Source organism: Aythya marila, assembly GCF_965140915.1.
Source record: "Aythya marila genome assembly, chromosome: 2".
Taxonomy (NCBI): Eukaryota; Metazoa; Chordata; class Aves; order Anseriformes; family Anatidae; genus Aythya; species Aythya marila.
Window position 1 is genome coordinate 45,524,313 of NC_139043.1, and position 25,689 is coordinate 45,550,001.

Genomic DNA, 25,689 nt, shown 5'->3' on the forward strand with positions numbered 1-25,689 from the left:
TCAAAGCCCTAAGAAGAGGAAGTAGAACAGGTAGGTTGAAATACTACAAATGCCTAACAACTCCGTCGTATTTCGACCTCATCCTTCAACTCCAAAAGAGAAAAATCTCAGAGAGAAAAAGGAACTGAATTATGATTTGATTAAATGGAATGTAAACAGTAATTTGAAAACAAAGGGCGTTGGGATTTGTTGCACAGTCACACAACATTCCTTCTGGATTTGAAATTCACCAGCAGCAGTTCCACCCCTTTTGAAGTACAGCCTCGCGTCTGGGCTGTTCAGCCTGAACAGCTGCTGGAGCTACAAAGGCTTTTTTCATCTGCTGCCAGGATGAGAGTGATACGGCTTCCCAGCCCATCTAGGATTCCGTGGTTTGCTTTTTATATTATCTTCACCCTGCTTCAGCAGGCTACTGCAGAAAGAGAACTGAAGTTTGTGGCTGTAGTAAGTAGATTTATTTTCTGTTTAGTAGTGGGGAATATGGGGAATTCGATATGGCTGTCGAATCAAAGAAGGTCTGCAGTTGCTTTGAGTCTTTTTGACTTAGAAACACGACTACCCTTTGGCTTACAACATTTAAAAGCTTCTTGAGATAAAATGCATCTAGTTATAAGGATTTTCATCTCCTAAACACTAAGTTTTTTGTTGTTGTTGTTGTTTGTTTGTTTGTTTTCAGGGTAACTGTGCCACTTAGCTTTGTGGTAGGTGTATAGCACACAGGATTTCAGAGATCTGAGGTCTAGTCCACCTGTCTTTGCTTGATATAGCTGACACTCTTGCATAGTTGGAACTGGCGATACTGGCCTATCTTCTTAGGGCTTGGAAGCTTATGTTATAAGGTGCTTTGAGATTCCAAAATAGAAGACACCATGGAAAGAGAAGTATTTTCCACTTCAGAAGAACTGAATGGGCACAGTAGTATATTAAGAAACAGAAAAGGGCATTTTGTGTAGAGATTTGAGATATACATTGCATTAACTTCAGGTATTTTGAAAAGTGACTGTAATTGTTGTGTGTTGTTTTTTTTTTTTGATTTTTTTTTTTTTTGCTGGTTGGTTGCTTGTTTTAAAGCAACTAAATAGTACTCCAGCATCAGTTTCCTCAATAGCTGAGGAAAAAGAGAGATTAATTCAATAAAGTATTTTGGATGGTGAAGGTTGCACCACGACCCTTTTCATCCTAATTTATCTATTTTTTAATGAGAAGTATACTGATAAAGAAGTCTAGAAGTTGTATTTTCAACACAAAGTTGTGGGAATTGGAATTGACATTTATGAATAGGAATTTTAAAGATATTCTTCCACCTTTCTGTATTTGAGAAACTGAGTGTGCACATAACAGACAGAAGTAGTGTGTCCAAAACATGCGATCTAGATTTTGATAAAGTACTTAATAGTTAGTTGTTTATTGGCTGGATTATGTAGATGTGTCACTTGGAGAAAGGCCAGAGTGCACAGGAAAAACCAGTTCCTATTGTTTTTGAGCCTTACTGCTGTATCAGACAGTGCACAAGGCAGGGACTCAACCCTCATTCCAGTAACGTTCTGCGTACAGTATTATCCTCAAATATTTCAATTTAAGAGGGACAACCAGACACAGGGGTGAAATCAGGCAGCTAGAATGCTTTAGAGACTTAACTTGCTGAAGAAAACGAGGCTTTTGCTGAATTGCAGCTGTTACAGTGTTCTAACAAGCAATGGTCCTGAAAAAAAAAAAAAAAAAGTTACAGGAAATGCTTATCATTTGGAGATAAGAGCCTTCTTATCTGAAATCATCTTCTTTATCACACCTATGTAGCCACCTTCCCCAACCACCAAAAAAAGAAAAAAAAAAGATACCATTATATCCATTTATGAAGTAACTTATCGCAATTAAAGCTAAAATAATGTGTAAATTTCATTTAAACTGTGTTCCCTTCATCCCTGATACTTTTTCTTGGATGGAATGCCTAAAAAGTTACAATAGATTTAGTCTTGTTATCAATATATATCTCCTTCCTCAAGGCACAGATTCTGTGTGTTCAATTGAATTTTGTCTTCTGAACTCACTCATTGAATTTACATGGGAACAGAATAGCTAGCAGAAACAGAAATTAATGAGATAGGAATTGGCCCCAGCACATATCACTAATACAACGGGATAAAATGACAGTCAGGCTACAGTCAAGGTAAGTCTAAAACACGTCTTTCTGAGATAATTCAGTGGTCATTTTCCGTTCTCTGTAAATTGGTATGTTGTCACCTGAGAGTATTTTTGCATGTGAAAATGCATCCCAATGACTTTTTAAAACTTTCTTAGCAGAACTGCACAAGATAAAATATACTCCGAGGGAGGGGAGAGAAACCAGACAAGTTCCTTTTTGCTCACTTCCAGATTTGTGCTGTGCCATGGAAAGATGCCTCACGACTTCCATCTTTGCACTGATTTTGTGTGTTTTAATTATTGGCCACGAGTCTTTTTGGCTGAAAAGCTCTAATACCAGCCAGTTTGTCAAAATGCCATTTTAGCTTGCCTTCTCACATGTAGACACTGATCTTCAGCATAATTCTTGTGTACTGATTTTGAATTAGACATAACAGAAGAAAAAAAAATATTTCTAGTACTATTGAGTACCCAAGTAGAAATGAAATACTGATTTATTGCATCTCTATAAAGAAGTTCTGACCTGTAACTTCTGCCTCCACACTCATTTCACCTGTCATATACACAAAGAGGTGTGGTTTTCTGAAGTACAGTGATTTCATTATGTGTTTCTTCTTATGAAGATAGGAAGTGCTGACTGAGCTTGTTATATATTTGTCTAATCAACTCAAGCCATTTGAAACCTTGACTAAACACGCTCAGTATTTCTGCATCTATGGTTTCTCTGAATTGGCAGCATGACTAAATCCATTGATCAATTGTTTTTCTATTACTACTGCTAGCTTCAAAACAAGAAATCTTTTTGTCTGAAGTTGAGTTTATCAATAAAAACATCTCAATGAGGCCCACTATTACTCAGAGGCACATAATTCACTGTAATTCGTGGTATTTCTGAATGAAGATGTATTGTATACTATACATGACATATTCTCAGCTTACCCTCTCCCCCACCCTAGTTTTTCTCCAATATGATTTTTCACCTGATAACAATGGAAGCAAATGCTGGCCAAAGCCTGAGTCACATGGCCATTTTGATCTGAAATGCTCACCCTCATACAGCTGTAAAGAAAGAATGGGAGATCTCAAACACCAAACCAGGTTCAAGCTGTACTAGATTTAAAGGAGAGGGTATTTAATAACTATCCATCTATTACTTTTGAGAACAGACTGAGGTGAAGCACTTCATATAAAGAATCTGAAGTGAATAAATCCAGCAGGTGTGATTTGTCCTTTTTATGTATGTCCTCCTTACCTTTCCATAGTCTTTTCTGATTTTATGATGCCTCCTTCTTTTCTCTCATCCTTCTGTGTTGTATGTCTTTCAACAGGACAGGAAGGTAATCTGTAATCCGGGAGTAATAAATGTTGCAGTACACAATGATTTTCAAAGGAATCAATTATTTCATTATGAAATATATTGAGAAATCTATCTTGATGACCAAGGCAAGCTTTGTAGGGAAACATTTTATTTCCCTAACAGCATCAAGTTGTTAGGCTAATGAAAAAGAAAATCTTTCAAACACAAAAGTTCTTCTTGAAGTTCAGGCAAAAAAATAAATAAAATGAAAAGAAAGTCTCCTGAAATGTAGCTGATGTAGCTGCCTATGACTGATTTAGACTTTCAGACTGAGTTCATGAGGCTATTATTAATTTTCAATTGCAACTGAAGCAAGGTCATTTTCAGAAGTAGAAAGCAAGGAGAAAGTTGGAGCATAAATAAAAGTCAGCTGTCTGAGAAGCTTAGGGGTTAAAATAAAAACAGAGCTTTGGGTTTTGCTCTTAGTAGTTTTTGTTTCTTGCTTGTTACTTCCAACTTAATGTTAATAACATATCTATTTTTCACTGTATAACACAGAACTATTTAATCTAGGGTTGGTACCTTCTAAGCATGCTGAATTACAGACACAAAAGGGCTCATTTAAGGTTTCTGATGTACAAAGCATATGGCTGGAAACACCACACTAATATTCACCATGCTCGAGTGTCCAGGATAGCAAAGCAACCAAACTGTTTGCTGTTCCTAAAGTTAATAGAAAAACCTAGAAAATTTCTTAAATATTTTCATAAATATAAACTATTAATAAATATTAACATAATGGTGTAATTAGATATACTTTTTCTTCTTTATGTCATGGTGTTGAGTGTGAACTCAAAGATGAGACAATGTACATGAAATTACTTTTAAAGATACTGCTACAAAAAAAGCAGTTGCCAAAAATTTCAAGTATGTATGCCAAAGTAATTAAATCCTCATATAAACACATCTGTAACTGGTTCAATATTCAAAGGTGCTGCTGAGTATCCAAAATTCAGTCAGATTTCTTGTCTGGTTGCCGAGCTATGAATGTAACCTGAGCACCAACATTCTGGCTGCTTAATTTTATGTTCTAGGTGAAAGAATAATCGGACTCATGCCCACTAAATTTCAATGTACTGATACCTATTCTTGAGTGTAAATAACGTACTCTAATCCTACTTGACTAGGTTTCTGCAGACTGTCCAACACTCCCATTTGAAAAATGACACTGGAACTCAACTTTGATGCTTGTCTTCTAGACAGGAAAGAAGGAAATGCTAGCAGTAATTATTATTTTTTTTTTTAATGGGAATTTTACTAGGTTTTCCGACATGGTGACAGAACACCAATTGTAAACTTTCCAACTGATCTACACAAAGAAAGTGAATGGCCCCAAGGATTTGGACAACTTACCCAGGTATGTTAACTCTCTCAGTAGCACTTACATATGCTACAAAAATAGGAAATGGGCAGATTTTAATGTGTGCCCTGCAGACATCAGCAAATTCCAAGTACTGACAGTGGCTATTAGCAATACCCTGTAATTCATAGATATTTTTGCAACAATACTCATCCAACTACTGTACATTCATCATAGCTATATAACTATCTTCTTACAAACAATAACTTCCTGACAGTGTGTCTGCCTTCAAACAAATGGCAAATTTAAAGATTATCCTTACTCTAAAATTGCTGAAGTCTAATGACCATTAAGCACCGGGATCTGTGACAAGATAAATGAATAACACCTTCCCACCAGGTCAGGTAATGAATCCATATTTCATATTGATTTCATATTTCATGGAAAGGACCCCCCTCAGTAAATAATTAACAAAAAATGAAAGTCTTGCATGAGAACATTGATTCTGGGGAAATGTGTTTTCTATTAAGGCTGTTTTCAGCCCAGACCTTCACTAGGATACACAGAACCTACTTCTTGCTCTGGCATTTCAACATTAAGATCAAGCCTTAGCTTTTTAACTGTATCTGGAACATGAAATTCTGGAGCAAAGAGAGGCCAATGCATTCCTTAACAATATGCCATCATGATGCAGAAACATGAATTGGAGACAATTCAGCATTTATTATTTGAAGTAAGGCTTTAAAGATTTGTAAACTTCAGGCATTCATACAACAGGTTACTATCTCCCTGTAAGTAACTTATAAGAAGAAAAAAAAAAAGTTGCTGCTTTCGTAAAGATTTTTTGAGAGCTTTTTTTCTATTTTATTATCTTCTTAGCAACCATAGTAAGAATGTATTTCTCTGAAGCTGAAAGTTACAAAGTTCTGATCACAGTTTGGAAATGAATGATAGAAAAAACTGTGCAGTCTAAGAGAACTGCAGGTGTACCAAAACAAAGAAAATTTTTTCTGGGAAAAGAAATTTTAAACGCATGGAATGTAAGCCACAAATTTGTCATTTATTTTGTAATTATTTTTTTAATTTATCATGTTGATAAATTAGCACAGCAACGACAGTAATTAATACTAGGTTACTAATGCTCCTTTTTCAGCTGTCACTATCTGACATACTCTTCACAGTGTTGTTCATGAGTAACTCCAGCAGCATCTACAGAGCTACAGCACTGTGGAAACAGTATTTAATATAGAATAAGATGCATTGCTTTTCCTGTAGCAGATGTTGAAGTCTTAGAATTTCAGAATGTATCATTTTTTCATAGATATAACTGATTATTTCTGTTAAAAATTCTTGGTCACCTACAACATATACAGTATGCTATAAATGTGGTTAAGAATCTTGTAAAAAGAAATTGCTGAAGACAAAAAAGGAAAAAGAAAATAAACTTATTTGACATTCTCCAATCACATTAATCTCATAGCCATCTGTACACTTGCCTCACAGACTGGAATGCAGCAGCTGTATGAACTTGGACAGTACGTGAGGAAGAGATACTCCAACTTTCTGAACAGCACATACAACCGGAAAGAGGTATATAGCTGAACTGTCTGGAGGACGGTTCTCCAGCATAGCATAACTATGGACTTGTGATAGATAAAAGCCCATTCATCATCATATTCCTTTTATTAATACAAAAATTAAGATAGTAGAAGAACATTTTGGAAGTCAGCCTTTTATGTCAAGGTAAAAACATAGACTCAAATCTTTAACTTTCAGTTTCTACATTCATTTTGGTTCTTCCACGGCTCAGTTTTCTGGTTCTGAACAGCTCCACACCATCGAATGAATTGGGTATTTATCCATAGCGACCCAGTATTTTTCCACCTTGTTTAAAGATGAATGTATGGACAATGTGATGGGCCATGTTCACATACCTTGTCCTGTGAATGAGAAGTCTCACAGTTGTTTGGATGTACTTGTCATATGGCACAAATCCATTGTGGGGAAGATACCACTACTATTTTGGTCAGTACATGAGGGATGCAGTGATGGGAAGGCATAGAAGACTATAGATTCCAAGAAAGACTTTGTTACCCACTATTGTTATCAGTGCCTTCATCCCCAAGTTATAGCAGATGGGTCATATCAATGTATCTCTGAAACTCAGAAGATGGGGAGCTTCCATCTTTAAAATCATGTTATCTTATACTTTTTAGTTCAGTTGGAAGGTTAGATCCCAAACTGAAAGATGCTTTGACTATTTCATTTATACAAATGAAGTAGAGCCCTATAAAGTTCTAACTAATAGCTTCACTGTTCTGATTCTACGCAAAAAAAAACCACACAACTGAAAACAGGATTGATGAGTTAAGTTTCCTTTTCTTGTTGTTGTTTTGTTTGTTAACTTTTTGCCATTCTATCTTCAGTTTTATATCCAAAGTACAGATTATGATCGCACCATTATGAGTGCCCAGTCATACCTATCTGGCCTCTTTCCACCAACTAGCAGCCAAATTTGGAACCCTGAGCTTCTCTGGCAACCCATTCCTGTTCATATTGTGCCAAAAGCAACAGATAGGGTGAGTACTGTCTGGATACTTCATATAATGTCTTGGCTTTCCCGGAAGAAAAAAAAAAAAAAAAAAGAAACAAACGAATAAAAAATTAAAGAAAATATTTTATTCCCTTTGATCTCAATCTAATAGAAAACATCTATTGGCTGACAAGCATGTCACAGGTCAACTCTAAGAGCTGCATGAAAATCCTTGTTCTATAGTTGCAGAATACCTGTTTTGTCAACCACACTACCATTTTCTTCAAGATACAGCTCTACATCTTCTCCTTGATAAGACGCTTTTGGACAGTATTGCAAGGAAGTTGCCCTAAAACAGCAAACAAGTGCTTTTCTGAGCACCCATCAGCTAGACAGACATTCCCCTCCTTAGCATGTTGTCTCTCTTTGCTTATTTAAGGAATGGGATTTACATCAGCCACTGTAATGACCTCTCAATTATTACTTTCCTGTTCTGGTAACACTGAGGCACCCTAATTACAGACAAGGGCCCTTTTATGCTCAGTGCTATACAAACACTTAATGAAACTAGCATGTGCCTTATGGTTCATAATAAAAGCAGTCCTACCTGAATGATAGGTCTTGTAGAAGTTTTGCTGTATGCATCTCTTCCTGGCTGACTCAGATTTAGATTTTAATGTCACTGGCTCCTGTGACAAGGACTGCGTAAGGAAAAATGTTAAGTAAGGACCAAAAAGTTATTGAATGTAATGCCAGAAAAGTTAATTTTGTTCTGCCTTTGAGGACAGAAGTTAACTTAAAGGAAATGTACACAAAAGACCTGTCAAATAACTGCCAGTCCAGTCGCCAACATCAGAAGAGGGACTCTTTCATTAGAGATGGCCACACTTACCAGCCCATTGGCATTTCTCCATTTTAAAGCCATGCTTGAAAGCAGGGACAAGGAGAAGGGAATCCTGCAAACTTGATTAGGGACAACATGATTCAGCTTGAAACTTGCTTCTGCCCCTAAACAAAAGAAAATATTGTCACTGTTATTTAAAAATGGAATACTAGGGGAAGTTCCTATACCCCAGGACGTTAAAAGCATCAGAATGGTCAGAGCTTTGGCCAAATAAAGTATCAAAGTTATTAGGGGCATCACAGTGAAGTGCCATGAGCTGTTTGTAGACTACAAACTCATCTGTAGAGATGTATAGTACCCCATCACTTCTGCAACTGCTTCGGGACTGGGTATTGATGTTTCAGTTTGGGTGACAAAACACACCTCTGCAGTAATTGAAAAATCATGTTAAATATGCAGACCACCTGGAAAAAAAAAAAACATTGCTGCCTTGTTAAGCCAAGTGTTTTCAAGCCCTAAGCAACACAATGTAGGAAATTGAGGCCAACTACAATCCCATAAAAAAAAAAAAAAAAAAAAAAAAAACTAATCGTAGTTTATTTTTGAGCCACTGAGATCTATCAAGACCTGACAGGCAACAGTACTGAGCACTGCTTAATGAAGCCAAAGGGAGTGGCTTAATTAATAAGACCTAGAGGGGGATAATTAAGACATACAGCCAGAGAAACATTTGTTATTGTGTAATTAAGCATTCCCAAGCTTCATATTGCAGCTTTGAGACTTCACCCTGCAGTGTGCTTCTGTTACAGAGAAAACGTACCCTTGGAAATCTGTCCAAGTGAAAGTGTGCTACTGTCAGTTGGTGGCTGCTGCAAGCCCCGTGTTGATTAATCAAAGAGAAAAGAGATGTACTCTAAATGCTGCATGCTAATGTTCATCCCAAGCCAGAGTAGAACTTCTTGCACTTTAAGTCCTACAAAAGCCATAGATATTCAACTTTAATGGCATGGGGTTTTTCTAGGAGCCTCTATTGAGAGAGAATTTCTCTACTGTACGTTAAGTCTGTTCTATTACAAAGTTTGTATGGTTACAGGATAATATTACTGCTGGGTCAAAAATGCTATAGTGATGTGGCATAAAGTGCTGAACCAGCACAAGCTCATTTTGCTCATTGTAACTTTTTATTGGCAGACTTTATTAGGTATCATCTGTCCTTCTGCAACTGGCATAAAACATACATTTGCCAACACACAGAGTTTGATGGATGCATATGTATTTACACACAGTTCAGATCTAATACGCGCCATCATGTGACCTCATAATGCATAGACACAGAATTATTAAATATGAAACCATGCCTCTAAACAAGAGCAGAGCTATTAGGCTCATATTTTTTGATATTTCAGGAGCATGATTTATTTGTCACTCATACTTCAAGTTCTGTCCATTAAGTGGTACTTAAAATGTTTATCATAAATACACTTCTTACCTCCAAAGAGCTGAGAGCAACACATGCAGACTGAGAGGCAATTCAGATTCCAATAGTAGGTAGAGTCAAGCTGCAGGTAGTGAGACTCAGAAATTACAAGAGGTAAATGGTAGGTTTTTTAAATTCCCAATCATGGACCCTGACCAATTTTCCAAAGAAAACCCCTGACAGACATGCATTCCTTTCAAAATCAGTTAGACTGATGGGAATCAAGCTATCATAGCCACAGGTAGCCACTGAAAAGTCAAGCTACTACAGTCCATTTCCTCTATTCATGAACTCATGAACAAGGTATCCAAATGAACTGTTACGGAGTAGCTGTAGCAGGGTCACTAACCATTCATCTCACAAATATTACATCAGCAATCTCAGCAACGGAGAAACTAGAGGTGTGTACATTAGTTCAACAACTATTTTAAGTTTTACTTCTTCTGTTTCAGAGGCTGCATTTTCCTCTGAGTGACTGTCCCCGTTTTGATGAACTTCAGAAAGAAACCCAAACATCTAGTGAATTTCAAAGTAGAATACAGCCATACATGGTAAGCCAAAATAAAGATATTTTTTTCAATCTTTATTTAAATATATCTTTATTTTAATCTTTATCTATCTTTATTTAAAAGATATGTGTTTATCTATCTTTATTTATTTATCTTTATCAATATTTACTTAAAATAAAGTGGAATTGTGTTGTTACTTTTTGCTAAAATGACTAAAAAGTCCTGAGGGTTCTCTTAAAATTAGAAATTTAGGCCAATGCCGTTTAAAGGTATGTTTGATGCATTTATGCATTTCTCATGTTTGCTTGTTTATTTATACTAATTTGTATTTTTAAAATATGAACTTAATGTTCATTTTCTAAGACTATTTAGAGCTGCATGTAATTAAAGTTCAGTGATCCAAGGGGAGAAGAAATTAATGGATGCAGCAATTTCCAGTTATGCAGGACAGCACAAAATCAATTCTAAAAATCTGATAAAACTCCTGACATTTAGGAAGGTTTAGGTCTTACTGCTGTGACTTTCTGAAATTGGCATTGCAACAGATGCTCCTATGAAGACAGGATGAGAGAGTTGGAGTTGTTCAGTATGGAAAAGAGAAGGCTCTGGGAAGACCTTATAGTGGCTTTCCAGTACCTAAAGGGGGCCTACAGGAAAGGTAGGGAAGGACTCATTGTCAGGGGGTGTAGTGATAGGACAAGGGGTTTTAAAATAAAAGAGGGTAGGTTAAGATTATATTAGGAAGAAAACCTTTATTATATGAATGGAGAGGCACTGGAAGAGGCACACGGAAGTTGTGGTATGCCCCATCACTGAAGGTGTTCAAGACCAGGCTGGACGGGGCTTTGAGCAACCTGGGCTAGTGGGAGGTGTCCCTGCACGAAGTGTTCAGGCAACACTTTGATTTGTGTAAATTTCTCTCAAAGATGCATTTTGGGTCCATCATAAGATATGCTTCTGTTTTGGTTCTGACACAAATATTCACAGTCAGTGATCCAAAATTTGTCATTCCAGTGTTACTGCAGACTGTCGGTACATGGATGGCATACCTGCCTCAAGCAACCATGTGGACAGTAGTTGCTCTGCATAGTGGTTATTGCTGCTCTCATATGCTTACAGTACACTTTGTAATAGCACTACTGAACTAATAAAGCAGGGGTCTTGTGTTTCTCATACTCTGACATTCTCTCAGAGTCACTTCAGGTTTATTTTCTATGCTGGTTGGGCTAAACCCAACTTTTTTTTTTTTTTTTCCTTCCTTTTTCTTGGCTTCTAACTTTCTGCTAGCTCAATTACTTTGGTCAGATTCATTCACCTGCCAGGGAGGTGTATTACGACTTCATAGAAGTCCTCTCTTTCAGCTGCCAGCATGAAACAGGTAAAGGATAATATCCAATCCCTTTACTCTTCTGTGGTAGCACACAGTAAGAATCCTTATGGGAACTGTTGGGGAACTATGACTTAGACAATCAGCCTCCTTTAAATAAGAGAAGGAAAACTGTTTTGTCTTCAGTTTCTTTTTGCCTCATCTTTTTTTTTTTTTTTTAATACTTTCTATTTTCACCTCACCTATTTTCTCATCTTCCTTTTCCATTAGTGCCTTCTTCTTCCTTAATTCTGAAGTTTTGAGGTGACAGAGCAGTTGGAAGAGGGAGAGAAGGAGTCAGCAGTGAGAGCACCAGACTTATCCATAGCAGGGCTGAGCAAAAAGCAGTGTCTGAAATAGAAATCAGCATCTTAAAATGGTTACAAAATGAAAACTGCAATCAAAATCTTCCCTTATAACAGTTTCACCTGCGTAAAATTAAATACTGGTGTGCTGCCAGGTTGGATGCTAGAGAATCTGTACCTAGATACATTCTGTACGTACTGAGTATCTGTGGTGTATTCACTTTTTTTTTCTTTTTTTTTTCCCCCCTCAGGATTTTTTACAAACAATGGCAGTTAACACAGGACTTGAACTAAATCATCTTAAAATACTCGACAATTTCCAGCTCTGGAATACCTATGATACACTATACTGTGAGGTAATAACAATGCAATAGGGGTTGGGAAAGAAAGTAACTCCAAGATATGTTTTAATTAAACAACGTCAATGCAGTTTCACGGGAATGAGCTGCCCTCTCTCTTGAATTTGCTTATTATTTTTATAATTGAATCTGAATCCTACTTTAATGCAATGGTAAAAGTTACCCAAAAAACATGGATTACAGATTGGAAAACTACTGTTTTCATTTGATGTTTTACCCTGAAGCACTGGTAACAAAATCTGCTCCCTTTGTTTCCTCCTTTTCCTTTCCTGTATGTTGTCATCTAATTATTTGAGCATGCCAGCTGGGTTGTATTTATGATTTTTTAAGAGAAAAATGAAATTATTTGCTTTAATCTATCAAAAGGTAAACACCAAAACACTTACATGTTGAAAACAAGAGGTAAGATTATGATCTACAAGTTAGAAAATTAGGAGGTAATGATAACTCGGAGTGAATGAAGTCAGACTCCCCAACCATGGGATGATTCCACCTGGTCCCAGTCAATATTAGCAGTACGTGAAGGTTGTTGAACATATCCTCCATTCAAAGGTACCTAGGCACTGTCAGTCACCATCATTCTTACGTGATGGGAGAGTGACACTTGTCTCTAAATGACCAGTGATGGAAGCGGCATCTGGACAACCTCATAGAAAAGGTGGGACAATTTAGTTAGATTGTACCCTGAAGACCTACTACTAGAAGACAGAGAGAGGATGTGTCTGTGATCTTTCACACTAGCAACCCCCCCCAGAAATTATCATTATAGCATGAATATATTGTACCTACAAGAGATTGCCTCTACACAGATGATTCAGCTCTTCCTGTTCATCCACCTCAAGGTCATTCCCATTCCTGCAGAGGTTATTTCAAGGCATGCTGATGATAGAAACCACAAATGAACAAAGAAGTGCACGACAGCCACATGTAGTCCAAATATAGTAGTGTGAAGCTGGGCAATAGAAAGATAGAAACAGAAGAAAAAAACATCTTTTTGTTTTCCTTTATCACTAGGGTATTCACAATTATTCTCTTCCTGTATGGGCCACCAAAGATGTAGTGGACAAGATGGAAAAACTGGCAGAATTGTCCTTATCATCACTATTTGGGGTTTATAAAACAGAAGAGAAATCACGACTACAAGGAGGTAAATCAAAAATGCTTAGCTCTCAGAAAGGAGGAGACAATGCTTATGATAACATACAACATCCTATCACCTTGCTCATGCAAAATTATTTACTTGAGTCTTGATTTCTAACTATAGACACTGGATGCCATATTAAGCATGATAATATGTGCTGGATACTGGGATTTGCAGGGATCGGGTACTGAAAGAAAGTATAAACGTTAATGTCTTTAGTTAGTTATCTTATACATTTTAAGATATTAAGATTTTGAGAAAGGAATTTAAGGAAAAAAAAATGAGACCTCGTGGGTATAATCTTCACTTGTCTGATATTAACTTAAGTTTAAGTTTACTTCTCCAGTATCTATTGTTGTTGTTTCTTGATTTTTTTTCACTTCGATGTACTGGTTACATATTGTGCAAAAACCTTGGCAACACAGTGATAGCTCTCTGAGAGCCTGATGTAAAGCTGCTCCAAAACAGTCTGATCACAATGGAAGATGAGAAATTAAAGTCATGTCTCTATTACAAGCACTGGGACTACTGATTAGCACCAAAATTGAGGTGCACGGGCTGTGCACATTCTGGCTACACACTAGGACAAGACTAGAACAAGATTCAGCATATGATCCCCCAGTGTCCATGAACAGGAAACCCAGACAAGTGATCTCAAATGTCCACAATCTGGACTGTCTGGTGCAAGACTTTGCAATGCACCTACCCTGCACTGTAAACCTAGGTAAAGGATTATTAGCAGCCTCTTCATCTGGGCATAAACATCACTGGGTCAAGCCATACAATAATTGCAGGCTGAGACCTGCACTAAAGCCCGCTAGCTGGTAGCTGGCCATAACATGAGGTCAGAACTTTTTTAGTGTTAGTAGAAATACCAGTTATGCCCTTTTCCTCTAGGATGATACAAATTGTGCTCCAAGGAATTTCTGCTACCTTAGTTCCATTGGCTTTGGAGTATCTCTGGTTTGGACCAGAAGTACAAAAGAGCTTTGGAGAAAACAAGAACCAATACCGTGTGACTGGCTGGACTGTTAAAATATTTCTTTATCATTTAGAAAGCAAGAGGCTAGCACAGCTGTCATTATTACAACACTTAAAAACAAAAGGAGGTCTCAGCATAACAAAACTGGAAGTGTCATAAGGCATAATTCTCATAGTTCTAACTGATTTCTGTAAACCCTGTCATTTCAGTTGACCTGGATGATGAATGATATATTTTCCTTTTGTAATTTCTTCTCTCTAGTTATGTATGTGTGGAAAGTTGAAGAAAAAAAAAATATGAAAAAAAAAAAGTTTGAGGCCTGAGTAGATGTGTTCTGTTTGATACTCAAAATCCTTTGCTTTTTTTGTTTTTATGCAAATGTGGTATCATTATTTTCCTCTTCCTTTCCCCATCTTTTTTTAAGGTGTCCTTGTGAAAATTATTTTAAATAGTTTTAAACAAGCTGCCAATTCTTCAAAAGAAAGAAAAATGGAGGTCTACTCTGCTGTAAGTATCTTCACCTTTTATAAGTACTGCTATGATTTCACTAGTGAAAGTCTCTGAATGAGAATAATCAGTCTTCATGCAAGTTAAATGAGAAAATAATATACAGTTTGGTTCTGCTAATAAGCTGAACACAGGTCAGTGCCAGAATACATCAGGACCATGATTCACCTCAGCTTCAGTCAAACCGTATTTGATAAATATTTCTATTTTATTTATTTTTATTTTTTTCTGCAAGTTATTGATGCAGATTCTGTAAGTTGCACCCTGCTTTAAGTGTTTCTAACCCAGAGATACTGACATATAGCAGAACCCCAGCTGTGACTCCAAACACATACTTGTGAAAGGGATGGTACAGATGAATATTCTTTTTAAAATACATATATATTATTTTAGAAGTTGAAGAGGGTAATTTCATTCAGACCAAGATCCACTTAGCTTATTTGCAATACTGTCTCAGGTGGCAGCAGGGAAGAACATGAGAATAATGCCAGCATGGGGTGATTCTTCTTGTGATACAACCTCCCAGCAAACTGGTTTGTGACAGAATCTGCCACAGATTTTATTATATTTTTTAATAGCTCTTGACAAACCTTCTTCCGACAATTTACCTACTCACTTTATAAATATATTTGTACTTTGTGCCTCTGTACCATCCTGTGGCAATGACTTTTAAACTTAAAAGGAAGAAAAAAATCCTTATTTTCTTTTTCCTTATTTTTTTTTAAACTTAATACTGGTTTATGTCCCTCCTAGCACTTCTATTATAAGAAATAGGGAGTGGCCATTATTGGTTTGCTCATGAATTTACTATTTTCTGTCTCATCTCTTCTATCTTTCCTTTTCTGAGACAGAGTCCTAATCTATTTAATTTTTTCTCATACAGAATCTGCTCAGTACCCAAAGTTTTTCCTGCTGCATTTTTTGTGTGTTTTCTAGCTCTAGTATATTCTTTTTGAGAAGGAAGAACAAGAAGTGCATACAGAATTTTCATTACTGTTTTAATATCATGGGGCTATGTATACTCAACATTTTTGAAACTGATCCTGAATAATAATTAAAATGCAGATGTTAGACTATAATATAAACAAGTCTAGCAATCATATATACAGAGATGCTTACAAAGTTTAGATATCCAAGTGTTTGGATTTCCTTTAATTCAACACCTCCTCCTGGATTTCCTTGCAAAAGAAGGAATAATGGGAAGAGGAAGAAATTGCAGGTGGGTGGCTGGAGGGTAACACATTCTGTCAAAACTAGAAGCCAAACTGAGATTTTACTGTGTAAGTCAAAATAGGATAACCACAGTTTAAAAAGTTCTGGAGCATATGTAGGGGTGGGGAGAACAGTCTTTGTCTGAAACCATTTGGTTTAATATCCTAAAAAGGACCTGTATCTTTACTTGAAATGTGATGAGATGCACTACCTTGTACAGTCTTAATCTGATTTTGTAAGCAAAAAGCATTCCTATAAGAAAGGGGGTGAGGAGGAAATGCACTGAAAAAATAGGTTTCTCAGATCAGATTTTGTTTCCCTCCAGTATTTCTTCTCTGAAATATTGCCAAAAGACGTAAGACACCTACTGCAGTAACTCTTTGAAAATGCCCACTGATGTCTGTAGTACTCTGTTAACATTTTGCCTGATGGTGAATATACTGAATAAGGTCTTATTGTTAATTTTAAACAGGTTTTATTTTTATCTGGATTTCTTTCCCTTCTCTAGTCTTTTTCTCTTCTCATGGTTCTGGTAGTTCACACTTTACTGAATTTCAAAGATGATTTTTTTTTTTTCCCCCGATAGCATGACACCACAATTGGGGCCCTCCAGATCGCTCTCAGTATTTTCAATGGAAAACTGCCACCATATGCTGCTTGTCAGTTTTTTGAACTCTACCAAGAAAGCAGTGGGCAAGTATCTCCTCATCTATGTAAGAACAAGGAGTGTTTGGAACTTGGCTCCCTCTTCCCCCCAAATTCTTTTTCTCTCAAATACTGTAAAAAGATACTAATTTCGTTTAAAGTGATATTTCATTGAGTAGTCCACAGGCACAATGTTGTATTAAAAACAAGAAAAATTACATTTGGTGGATATACATGTATCCGTGTGCTTTGAGAAATGGGAAGAAGAAGAAAACAGTTTTATCAGTTGGAAGTAAGTAGTAAAACAAACATACCTGTTTCTTCAAATGATAGCAAGATTTCCGAGAGGTCTCATAAATCCCAAGGTAAACTAGGGGGTTTGGAAGAGCCAGAAGGCTTTTCTAAAAGACCTTTTGACTTAACCGGTGATCTGTGTGGTAACTGGCTTTTGCAAACTGCCTTTCAGATGTCTTTTACAAAACCTCCATTCCAAAAGAACAAGTTCTAGAATAGGGCCTATTTGCAACATTCTGTCTCTCCATAAGAAACCTTTTACTTAAGAACTTTTAAAAATAATATCTTTTCAATGTCGTTAATCAGGCAATATAGCATTGAAATGCATTATCGGAATGACTCTTCAAAGGACCCTTACCTACTCACCCTGCCAGGATGCACCTCTTCTTGCCCACTTGAGAAGTTCTCTGAATTAGTTTCTCCTATAATTACGGAAAGCTGGTCAAAAGAATGTGGGAATAAAGACAAAAATAAAGGTAGTGTAACAGCTCTGTATTTTCTATGTAAGATATATCAAGGGCTCCAAACTTTGAACCTTTCACAAAATATGTTGATCTCCCTTTAAGATGTGTGGACCAGCTTTAATACAGACAAAGAAAGCAAAAATAAATTAAATTTTTCTAAGAATGTGAAGAATAGATTTGCCACCGGTGTGAAGTTAGTGCTATTGTTAGCATATTCACATAAGGAGCAACATAAGGACATGACCAAAACTAGAGTTCCTGTTGTTGAAAAAGACAGAAATATGGGTGTAGGTGCTATGCAAGGAGTCCTGTTTATATTAGATGCACAAGACCTTCTGCAGATGCAAAGCATAAATGGCTCGCACACGCACAGTAACACTGATGCATCTGAATTTCTGGCACATGTACCATGTATTGAGGATACCTCAGCTTCCACTGTACACGTACAGTGCAGCTGATCCATGCAGGTACAGCAGCTGTTTGCCTTGAACTACTGACAGCTGACAACCTTTGCCAAATTCCTCTCTTCCTTCCTGGATATTATTACCAGGAGGGAAGAGAGGGTCAAGGCAACGCTTGCCACTTTCCATTAGTCTTGGTATTTCCCCCTTCCTGCATTTATCAGGTATCCCTGATAAATCCCTTTGCCGATCCCTGATGAAACTCCTGCTTGCATTAACTACACATGCAAAGTCACACTTGCCCTGTGAAAACCTAGCAGCAAGATTTTATCATGCACAGGAAACTATCTACGTGTTTTCAGGATTTAAGTGTATATTTTCATACCCACATTGCATATGTTGGTAAATGCAGTCCATGGGATCTCGACAGAAATACAAACAAAATTCAGCTATGAAAGTATTTCCTTTGTACCTATTTGTCACTAGACTGTTATTTTTTATATCTAAGATGACATACATATATGTCTTTCCTTAATACTCTTGTCATTTATTTTTTTCCTTTACAGATATTTTTATCGGATTTGATGTTGCTGTTGGCTTGCTGTTCATTTTTGACCTTATACTGCTCTACCTCCTTTATCACTATGGACGCTGCAGGCGCAGAAACAACTACCAAGACATTTAAAGGAGAGGTGAAGAAATGGGAGAGAGAGCAGCCAGACATCAGACAACTCTTTAAGTTGCTCTGGTTTGTATCCATCAGTTTACTCTGGCCGAATTAATCTCCAAAGCATGTTAAACAAACTTGAAGAGCTGAGCTATCTGTGGCCTAGCTCCTAAAAGACTAAATATCTACAGTGAGAAACACTGTAGAAATATGTTATTATTAAGCATTTCCATTTGTAGGAAGAAGAAATTATTCCAATTATTTTCTTTAGGTTTTCCACTGCTATTAAACATTATTATATCAAACGCTGGAGCGAAGGGATATTATTGCCTTTTTTTTTATTGCTTACTACCCTTTAGACCTCTGCTTCTCTCTTACCCTCTCTCAAGGAGCCTTTCCTGAAAATCATAGGGTGCAATATTTTTCTTGCTTCTATAAATGGCTATTTTGATGATACATAGGAAAATGTTTTCAGTGAACAGAAGCTGCAAGTACCGTGTGAGAAATATTCATACCAGCATTTTCACCCTGGCCTCCAGATAATAAAAGCCTGCAGCCTGTTTCTCAAAGGAGTTATACTACTACAGCTCTCACTGAAATTTGTAGAATGTAGTGGGGGCACATAACCAAGCATTGAGAAGTTTAATGCAACAGGATCTTGGTCAGTGCATACAGATTCAATAATATAGATAGCCAAATACTATTTTCTGTAAAAATATTTCTTTCCTATTTTTCTGAGCTCTCAATCACGGATGACCCTTTGTCCTGCATCTTGTCTTTGATGTATCTGTACTTTGTCTTGATTCAGGTCCCTTCTATAATCTTAGTTCTTTGAGCCACTCCTTGAATGATTCCTCTGGCTAACACTGTGTTAATCATTTTAACATTTTAATGCTTGCTTATTCAAAAACAAAATGAAAATGAAACTAAACTAAAATAAACTTTCTCAACTTCAACTCAAAATCACTTCTGTTCTCAAGATATCAGGACATGCACTGGAAGAATAAAAACACAATAATAATTCTACTTTTTGTATATTAATCTCTTCTGTGAAATGTATTTTATTTGTTTAGATTGTAAGCTCCTAGGGGTAGGGAATGTGTTTCTATAATTGCTCTCTAGTATCATAATCTAGTCTCATAAGCACTGACGTTATATAAAATACTGCTTATTACCATATCTTCTGAATCAACATTTTTATCCTGTAGTCCTGCAGAGGATACTGTGACTTACATTACTGTGGAGAAGCCTTTCTAAAAATCAAGACATCTATACAGACAGGTGCCAACAGCAAGTTCAGCCTGACAGACACAATAAGCAATCATGTGCTCAAACTGATGAGCCCTATTCAGGTACAGAAGCCTAAAAAAAGCTGAGATGGAACTGCTTTAGCTCACACATAGCATCACATCAGCGTGGATATGCCACTTTTGGACTGACTTTGACTCACGTCTGTGGGTTGTAATTTGAAGCACAGGAGCTCGTGTGAACTACCGCTGATCTACAGAGACCTGCCCTCAATATTACAGCAATGGACACATTTAAAATGTGATGTATTTAAAATGTGATGTTGTTAGATGTATGGATTTTAAATAGCATAAATCAAGCAGAAAAGACTTGTGGAAATAAAGTACTTTCCAAGAATCACTGTGTTTTTCTGCAATAACTTCAGCAATTGGGGTATTCACCTGTTGAAGAAATATTTCTTACTTAGTAAAAAGGTTTTAGTATTGATATTTCCTGATTATTCCTGAAAGTTCCCTGATATTTCCATTTTATCTCTTTTAGGAAATATGATAATCATGTGATGGATTTGATTCCTACAGGCTAAGGACCTCTTATCATACAACAATTGAGGGCAAAGTTATCAAAAAGTAAAAGGCTATCCAAAATATCTGATTTAAGGATATACAGGCTTCATATCCTCATATATTCATATTTTGCACTCTTATCCTCAGTGCAAAAACTTAAAGAAATGTTTATATTGTATTCAAAAGTTTTACAGCAGCTCTGAGAAACAAGTTTGAGATCTTTTGGTTAGGAGTGGAATCACAGTAGGGCAGAGCTCAGCACAAACTGGAACCTGGATCCTGAAAATATATACTCAGTGACAACCTGATGCTGAGCTCTGTTACTACGACCACAGTGCTACTGGCACTGACTTAAAGATAGATTTAGTATGTCTTTTATTAGAGGCAGTCAGATCCTTGACAAGTGCAGATATGTCATTGACTGGTAATGTGCAGTAAGAAGCATTTCTGAGAGGTCATACAGCTGGTCAGCAGCACTCCACAAGAAGCAGAATGAAGCATACTTTTCCTGACATTGCTTCTGACAAAAAGGAGCACATCCAGACAGAAAGTAAAATGTGAAGTGCTTGAGACATCTTACGTGGCTTATGCTACTCAAGCATAAGCTTTTACAAAAGATTTCAGGACGAGGCAATTCTAGTTGCAGTAGAAGCTGTCATGAAGTAATTTTGTTGTAGACACACCTTTTTTCTTAACAGATAGCAGTGAATGCAAGTTGCACAAAACATAATGGATAGATTCAGATGTTGTAACTTCAGAATTTATGAAGTTACAATAAGGATGCAATACATTAGTAACGTAAGCCCATAGCCTCATTTATAGTAAAGACACTTCATCTTGCTCTAAATCAAGTATAATTTTTCCAGTGGAGTAAGTTTGTGTTGCACAAGCTTGTGTTTTGTTTTGTTTTTTCCCCCTCTCACTTTTTTAGCCACACTTAAAATTTGCTCAGTAGAATCTGCAGACTGTAATTAGAAAATAACTTGTCTCCAAGCAACATGTAGCAGGGCAATACAGTACATTAAAGAAACAATAAATTTGTAATTGTAGTGGACTGAAAAGCAACACAACTTCTGGTATACCTATAGTTCTCATATAAAAGTGAATGTTTGGTGTTGCTCCTGTAAAAACAGACTTTTAAAGCACTGATGCTTTGACATGAATAACACTAACAGTAATGACATCAAGCTCTTCCCTTTGCCCTCTAGCACTGCCAACATCTGCCTCTACTGTAATTAGTGTAGCTACTAAGCAGCTCTGCAGCAGGGTTTCCTGGTGCATATGGCAGACAGCAATGCATACACAGCACTTTCCAGCTCTATCAGCAACAACCTTCTCTTACTGAATTGACTTCTTTCTGGAACTTGTTTATGCACTGTCCCGAATGTTGCACACGCTGGGGCAGCACAGCATAGCTATTTGACTTCAGAGTGATACCAGATGTTCATTTATACCTGTAACGTAGGGACACTTCATTCAAATGATATTATTTCTTCTCAGTTGTATACATTTTTGAGGTATGGTAGGATACAGGAAACAGAATAACAAATACACTGGATTAAAAAAAAAAAAGTTGAATACAAAAAATCATGAGTTTGGATTATGCACAGAAGAAAAAGCATTTTTGGTTTTGTTTTTGTTTTCCTCCACAAAGAAAAAACTAAAAATTTCACTCTATGAAGAAGAAAGATTTAAAGTGGTAGAATCTGACAGTGATGATGACAGTAGAGTCTGTCTTGTTCTTATGCATATGATCTTGGCCTTTACAAACCCATGTTGTGATGTTAGCAATATTGCATAGGATTGCATCTTGGCATGAAATGCCTGAAGCTACTATACTCCATAACGCATTTCTTATAAGGAAAGATAGGGATGAAAGGTGGACATTTATCTACAGAGTACTAGCTTTATTGAGTTATACAATAATGCTCCTTCATCAGAAATTGCCAAGTCTTAACATTTAAACAAATAAACATGAGTTGCTACTGAAATAACAGCAAATCATATGAACAATTGCTCTGTCTCTTCTATGACTAGGCAACTTCACTCCTAAAGGGATTTTAGCACTGGTAAGGCCTGCAAGACCACATCTAGTAGATCAGATGCAATTTGGATTGACAAATAAGAAGACATACACAAATTCCATTTGTGCTAGTGTCCTAATTTCTCTTCAAGTAGAGGAATGCCACTACTTCCTCTCCTAAGAATTGTAGCACACTGCCAAATCCTTCCTTCCTGCAGACTGAGGAAAAAAATTGTGGAGACAGGAAAAATACTATTTTTCATTTTAAAATAGATAGTGGCAAAAGAAAATAGTCATGGTTCCAGCTCTCTTTTTCTGAATTTATCTGGAGTCATGTCCATGTCAAAAACAATACTGACTTTTTGTCCTGGTTATAGCAGTTAAAGATTTTGCCCTCTTTCTATCAGGAGCCCCTGATTTCACAGGACGCAGCAATTCTGCTAGCTCACCTATCCTATAAACTACAGAAGTAGTGGTTATAAAATGCAGCACGATCATAAAGCCTTTTCTTTAGTAAGATGAGAATTGAAAGGATTATATGGACTTTAAACCTTGTAATGTGCTTTAACATAAGGCCCAAATAGGTAAGAACATGCCCTCCATTCTCTATGGAGGACAAAATATTGATTGAAATGCTGTCATGACTACTAATTACATGCAGACTAGCAAAACTCTGTAATCCCACAGCTATTGAGCTGACTGAGGACATTTCCAGTACTTCCTGGAATTTTGTCTTCTACATTCTTTCAGCTCTAAGGCATTCTCAGAGCTTCTTCTGACTGCTTCTCAGGAAGCAGCAAAAGCTGAATCATATCTAAAGACTACTTATTTTTCAGCACTTTTGAACCAAATACACTTAAGATGAAAATTGCTGTGATTAGTAAACTGCTGTTTGCTGTTCTACAGTTTGTTCACTTGTGCAATTTATAGAGAAGTATTTCTACACATTATCTAGATCAGATGAGTTAAGTGAACTCAAACATATCATGTTACATTCTTGTGAAAAGATGATAACATTCACTACTGATAGAAGCAGCCCTGCATGAGAATCTTGTGTATCCTCTGTAATACCCTGGCAGAAGAGAGCTGTATCAAGCACAAGAAACAAAGAAAAGAACTCCTTCTTTCTTGGTAAAGGAAGATCTAGATCTAAAACACCTTAGTCAGTGAGTTAAGACCCTTTAAGTATGTGCACAAAAATCTCTTTCTGACAAATAAAAGCCTAATTTTCACTTCACTGTTTTGAAAAGACAGAGTTGGCAAAGACAGGATATATTAAGCTGTGCTGTGCGGTGTTACTGAGTTGTCTTCTCTTGTATGCCTATTTGCTCTCACCTCTGAACTACTGCTGATGCAGGACAGGTAGGAAACACTATAAATATATCAAACTAGTGAACAGTACGAGCTGTTGTTGCTTGGTCTTGCATGTTTTGACCACCAAAACTATTTGGTCATAGATGGGAATCAAATGGGTCTTCAGTCTCTTCAATTCTTCATTCTAAAGACCATACTTGACCACAGTATTTGTGCTGAAGTACAGTCTCTACTGATTAGTATCTCTCCCTTTCTGACTACATACTTAGGGATATCAATGTTGTAAAGAAGCCATTAGCTGAGTTCTAGTTGCCTTTGTTGGTCTGTTTGGTTGATGTTTCATTATTATTTGAATACCAAAGACCATTCTCCATCATGAAACATTGTTTTCATTAATAACAGTCTCACTTGAGACTTCAGAAGAATCCCATTTTCTGCAGAATTGCAGACAAGTATGCAGTCAGTACAAGTACTTAATAATTACTTACCTGATGCTTCAGACAAATATGTCTGAAGAAAGTGTGAAATTTACATAACCACATCTTACATTATCAAAAGCAGACTAAGGGCTCTAAACAAGCTTTCTTGTACACTTGAATAAAAAAATGGACACTTTATGTGCACATAAAGTGCAAACACTGACTCTTCTTGAATGTCATTTTATAACAGCATATCTTTCTGCTTTAGGATGTAGTCCTAAGTATGTTTGTTATCAGTGAAAATACAGAGTCATATGAAGTTCTATGATGACAGAACCTCACTGCTCAAGAAAGAGACCAAATATCCTGAAGTCACAATGATGAAAGTACTTCATTTCTGAATCAGAAAGGTGCTATAGACTCTTAGCTGTTCAAAGAAAATCCTAAAAGAACTGCAAATACCATAGAAACAGTCATAGAATAGTACAAATTTCAGAGATTTCTAATAATGAAATCAAATCAATAAAAAATATTAAGTCTTCTGTCAGGAAATGATTGGAATGATCCTGAAGCTATTCTTTCTGTTGTCCTAGCATCTGTGTATCTCCCGACACTGTGAAAAAATGTATTTTTTTTTTCCAAGAACTACCCAAAAGTTAAACACAATGTAAAAAAAAATAATTATATGTGCATTGAGCTCTAGTAAATGTTGCTGTGATAAGATCATTCAGGATTTCCACTAAGTCTGAATGAATACATGTGTATGAGGGAAGAAAAAGAGGAACTATGCACATCTGGATACCCCATCCTAATATCAAACTTTCATACACTAAACAATTGATGTAAAACTGATAGCAAGCTAATACTGCAATGGAATGGAATTCAGACAATCTATATGTTTAATTACGTACAATTTAGAAAGTTACTCCGTTGCATTTTAAGGAAGATATAAGTACGAGAAAGCATCGTAAGGATTAATAGCATAGTTGTAGTCTAATCAAAGTAGGCTGTAGAAATGCTAAATAACCTGAGACAGAAAGCAAAAATAACTATGTCTTTGAGTACACATATGATGCCCCAGTAACCATGAACAAAGCCTGAGGGATCAGTCCCAGAGGTCAGCTTAAAAACAGTCACAGTTGAAGTATAATTTTAAAAATACTATAATGTTAATAAAGATATAATCTTAATATTTGATTACTTTGTAGTTTTGTAATGCTTTCCCCATTATTGAAAACCTACATTTATGAATTCTTTTGCCCTTAAATCTTGTCTAAGGATGAAATTAGCTGTTTTAGCATTTTGTTTAAATCACGTGGTGAATGTTAAGCATACCATTCCATAAGTATTTTTTGTAGAGTGGACGGGCAGCTCCCCCAAGTGTTTACCAGCCAATGGGTTATGTTGTTCTGAGTAGTCTTTTGGCAGTGCCCTACTTTGATACAAGAGCCTAGTCCTAGATAGGTAGTGAAGTGTCTCATTATATACTAGATACTGCTTTGGCAATCTGCAAAACTAAAGCATGAAAACCCATTTGTTTGTGGAAGCACCACAAACTTCCATTATAATAAAACATATGAGACAAAAGCTAAGGGACCAGGTATTTCCCTAACTGCA

The 25,689-nt window shown here is 36.5% G+C and overlaps 1 protein-coding gene across 2 annotated transcripts; it reads left to right on the forward strand.

The window, feature by feature from the left end:
* Positions 1-318: 318 nt before the first annotated feature.
* On the forward strand, positions 319-20,090 carry ACP3 (acid phosphatase 3). Of its 2 annotated transcripts, XR_014317046.1 has the most exons (12): positions 319-444; positions 4,761-4,856; positions 6,303-6,389; positions 7,226-7,378; positions 10,106-10,204; positions 12,085-12,189; positions 13,207-13,339; positions 14,740-14,822; positions 16,621-16,727; positions 17,280-17,449; positions 18,405-18,586; positions 19,714-20,090. XR_014317046.1 is itself a non-coding variant. In XM_082755064.1 (11 exons), exons 1-11 carry the CDS (start codon positions 331-333, stop codon positions 18,521-18,523), a joined length of 1,266 nt encoding a protein of 421 aa, XP_082611190.1. In that variant the 5' UTR covers positions 319-330; the 3' UTR covers positions 18,524-20,090. The 2 variants fall into 2 exon arrangements, 1 of the variants encoding a protein (XP_082611190.1); XM_082755064.1 differs by having other exon boundaries at positions 18,405-20,090.
* Positions 20,091-25,689: the final 5,599 nt, after the last annotated feature.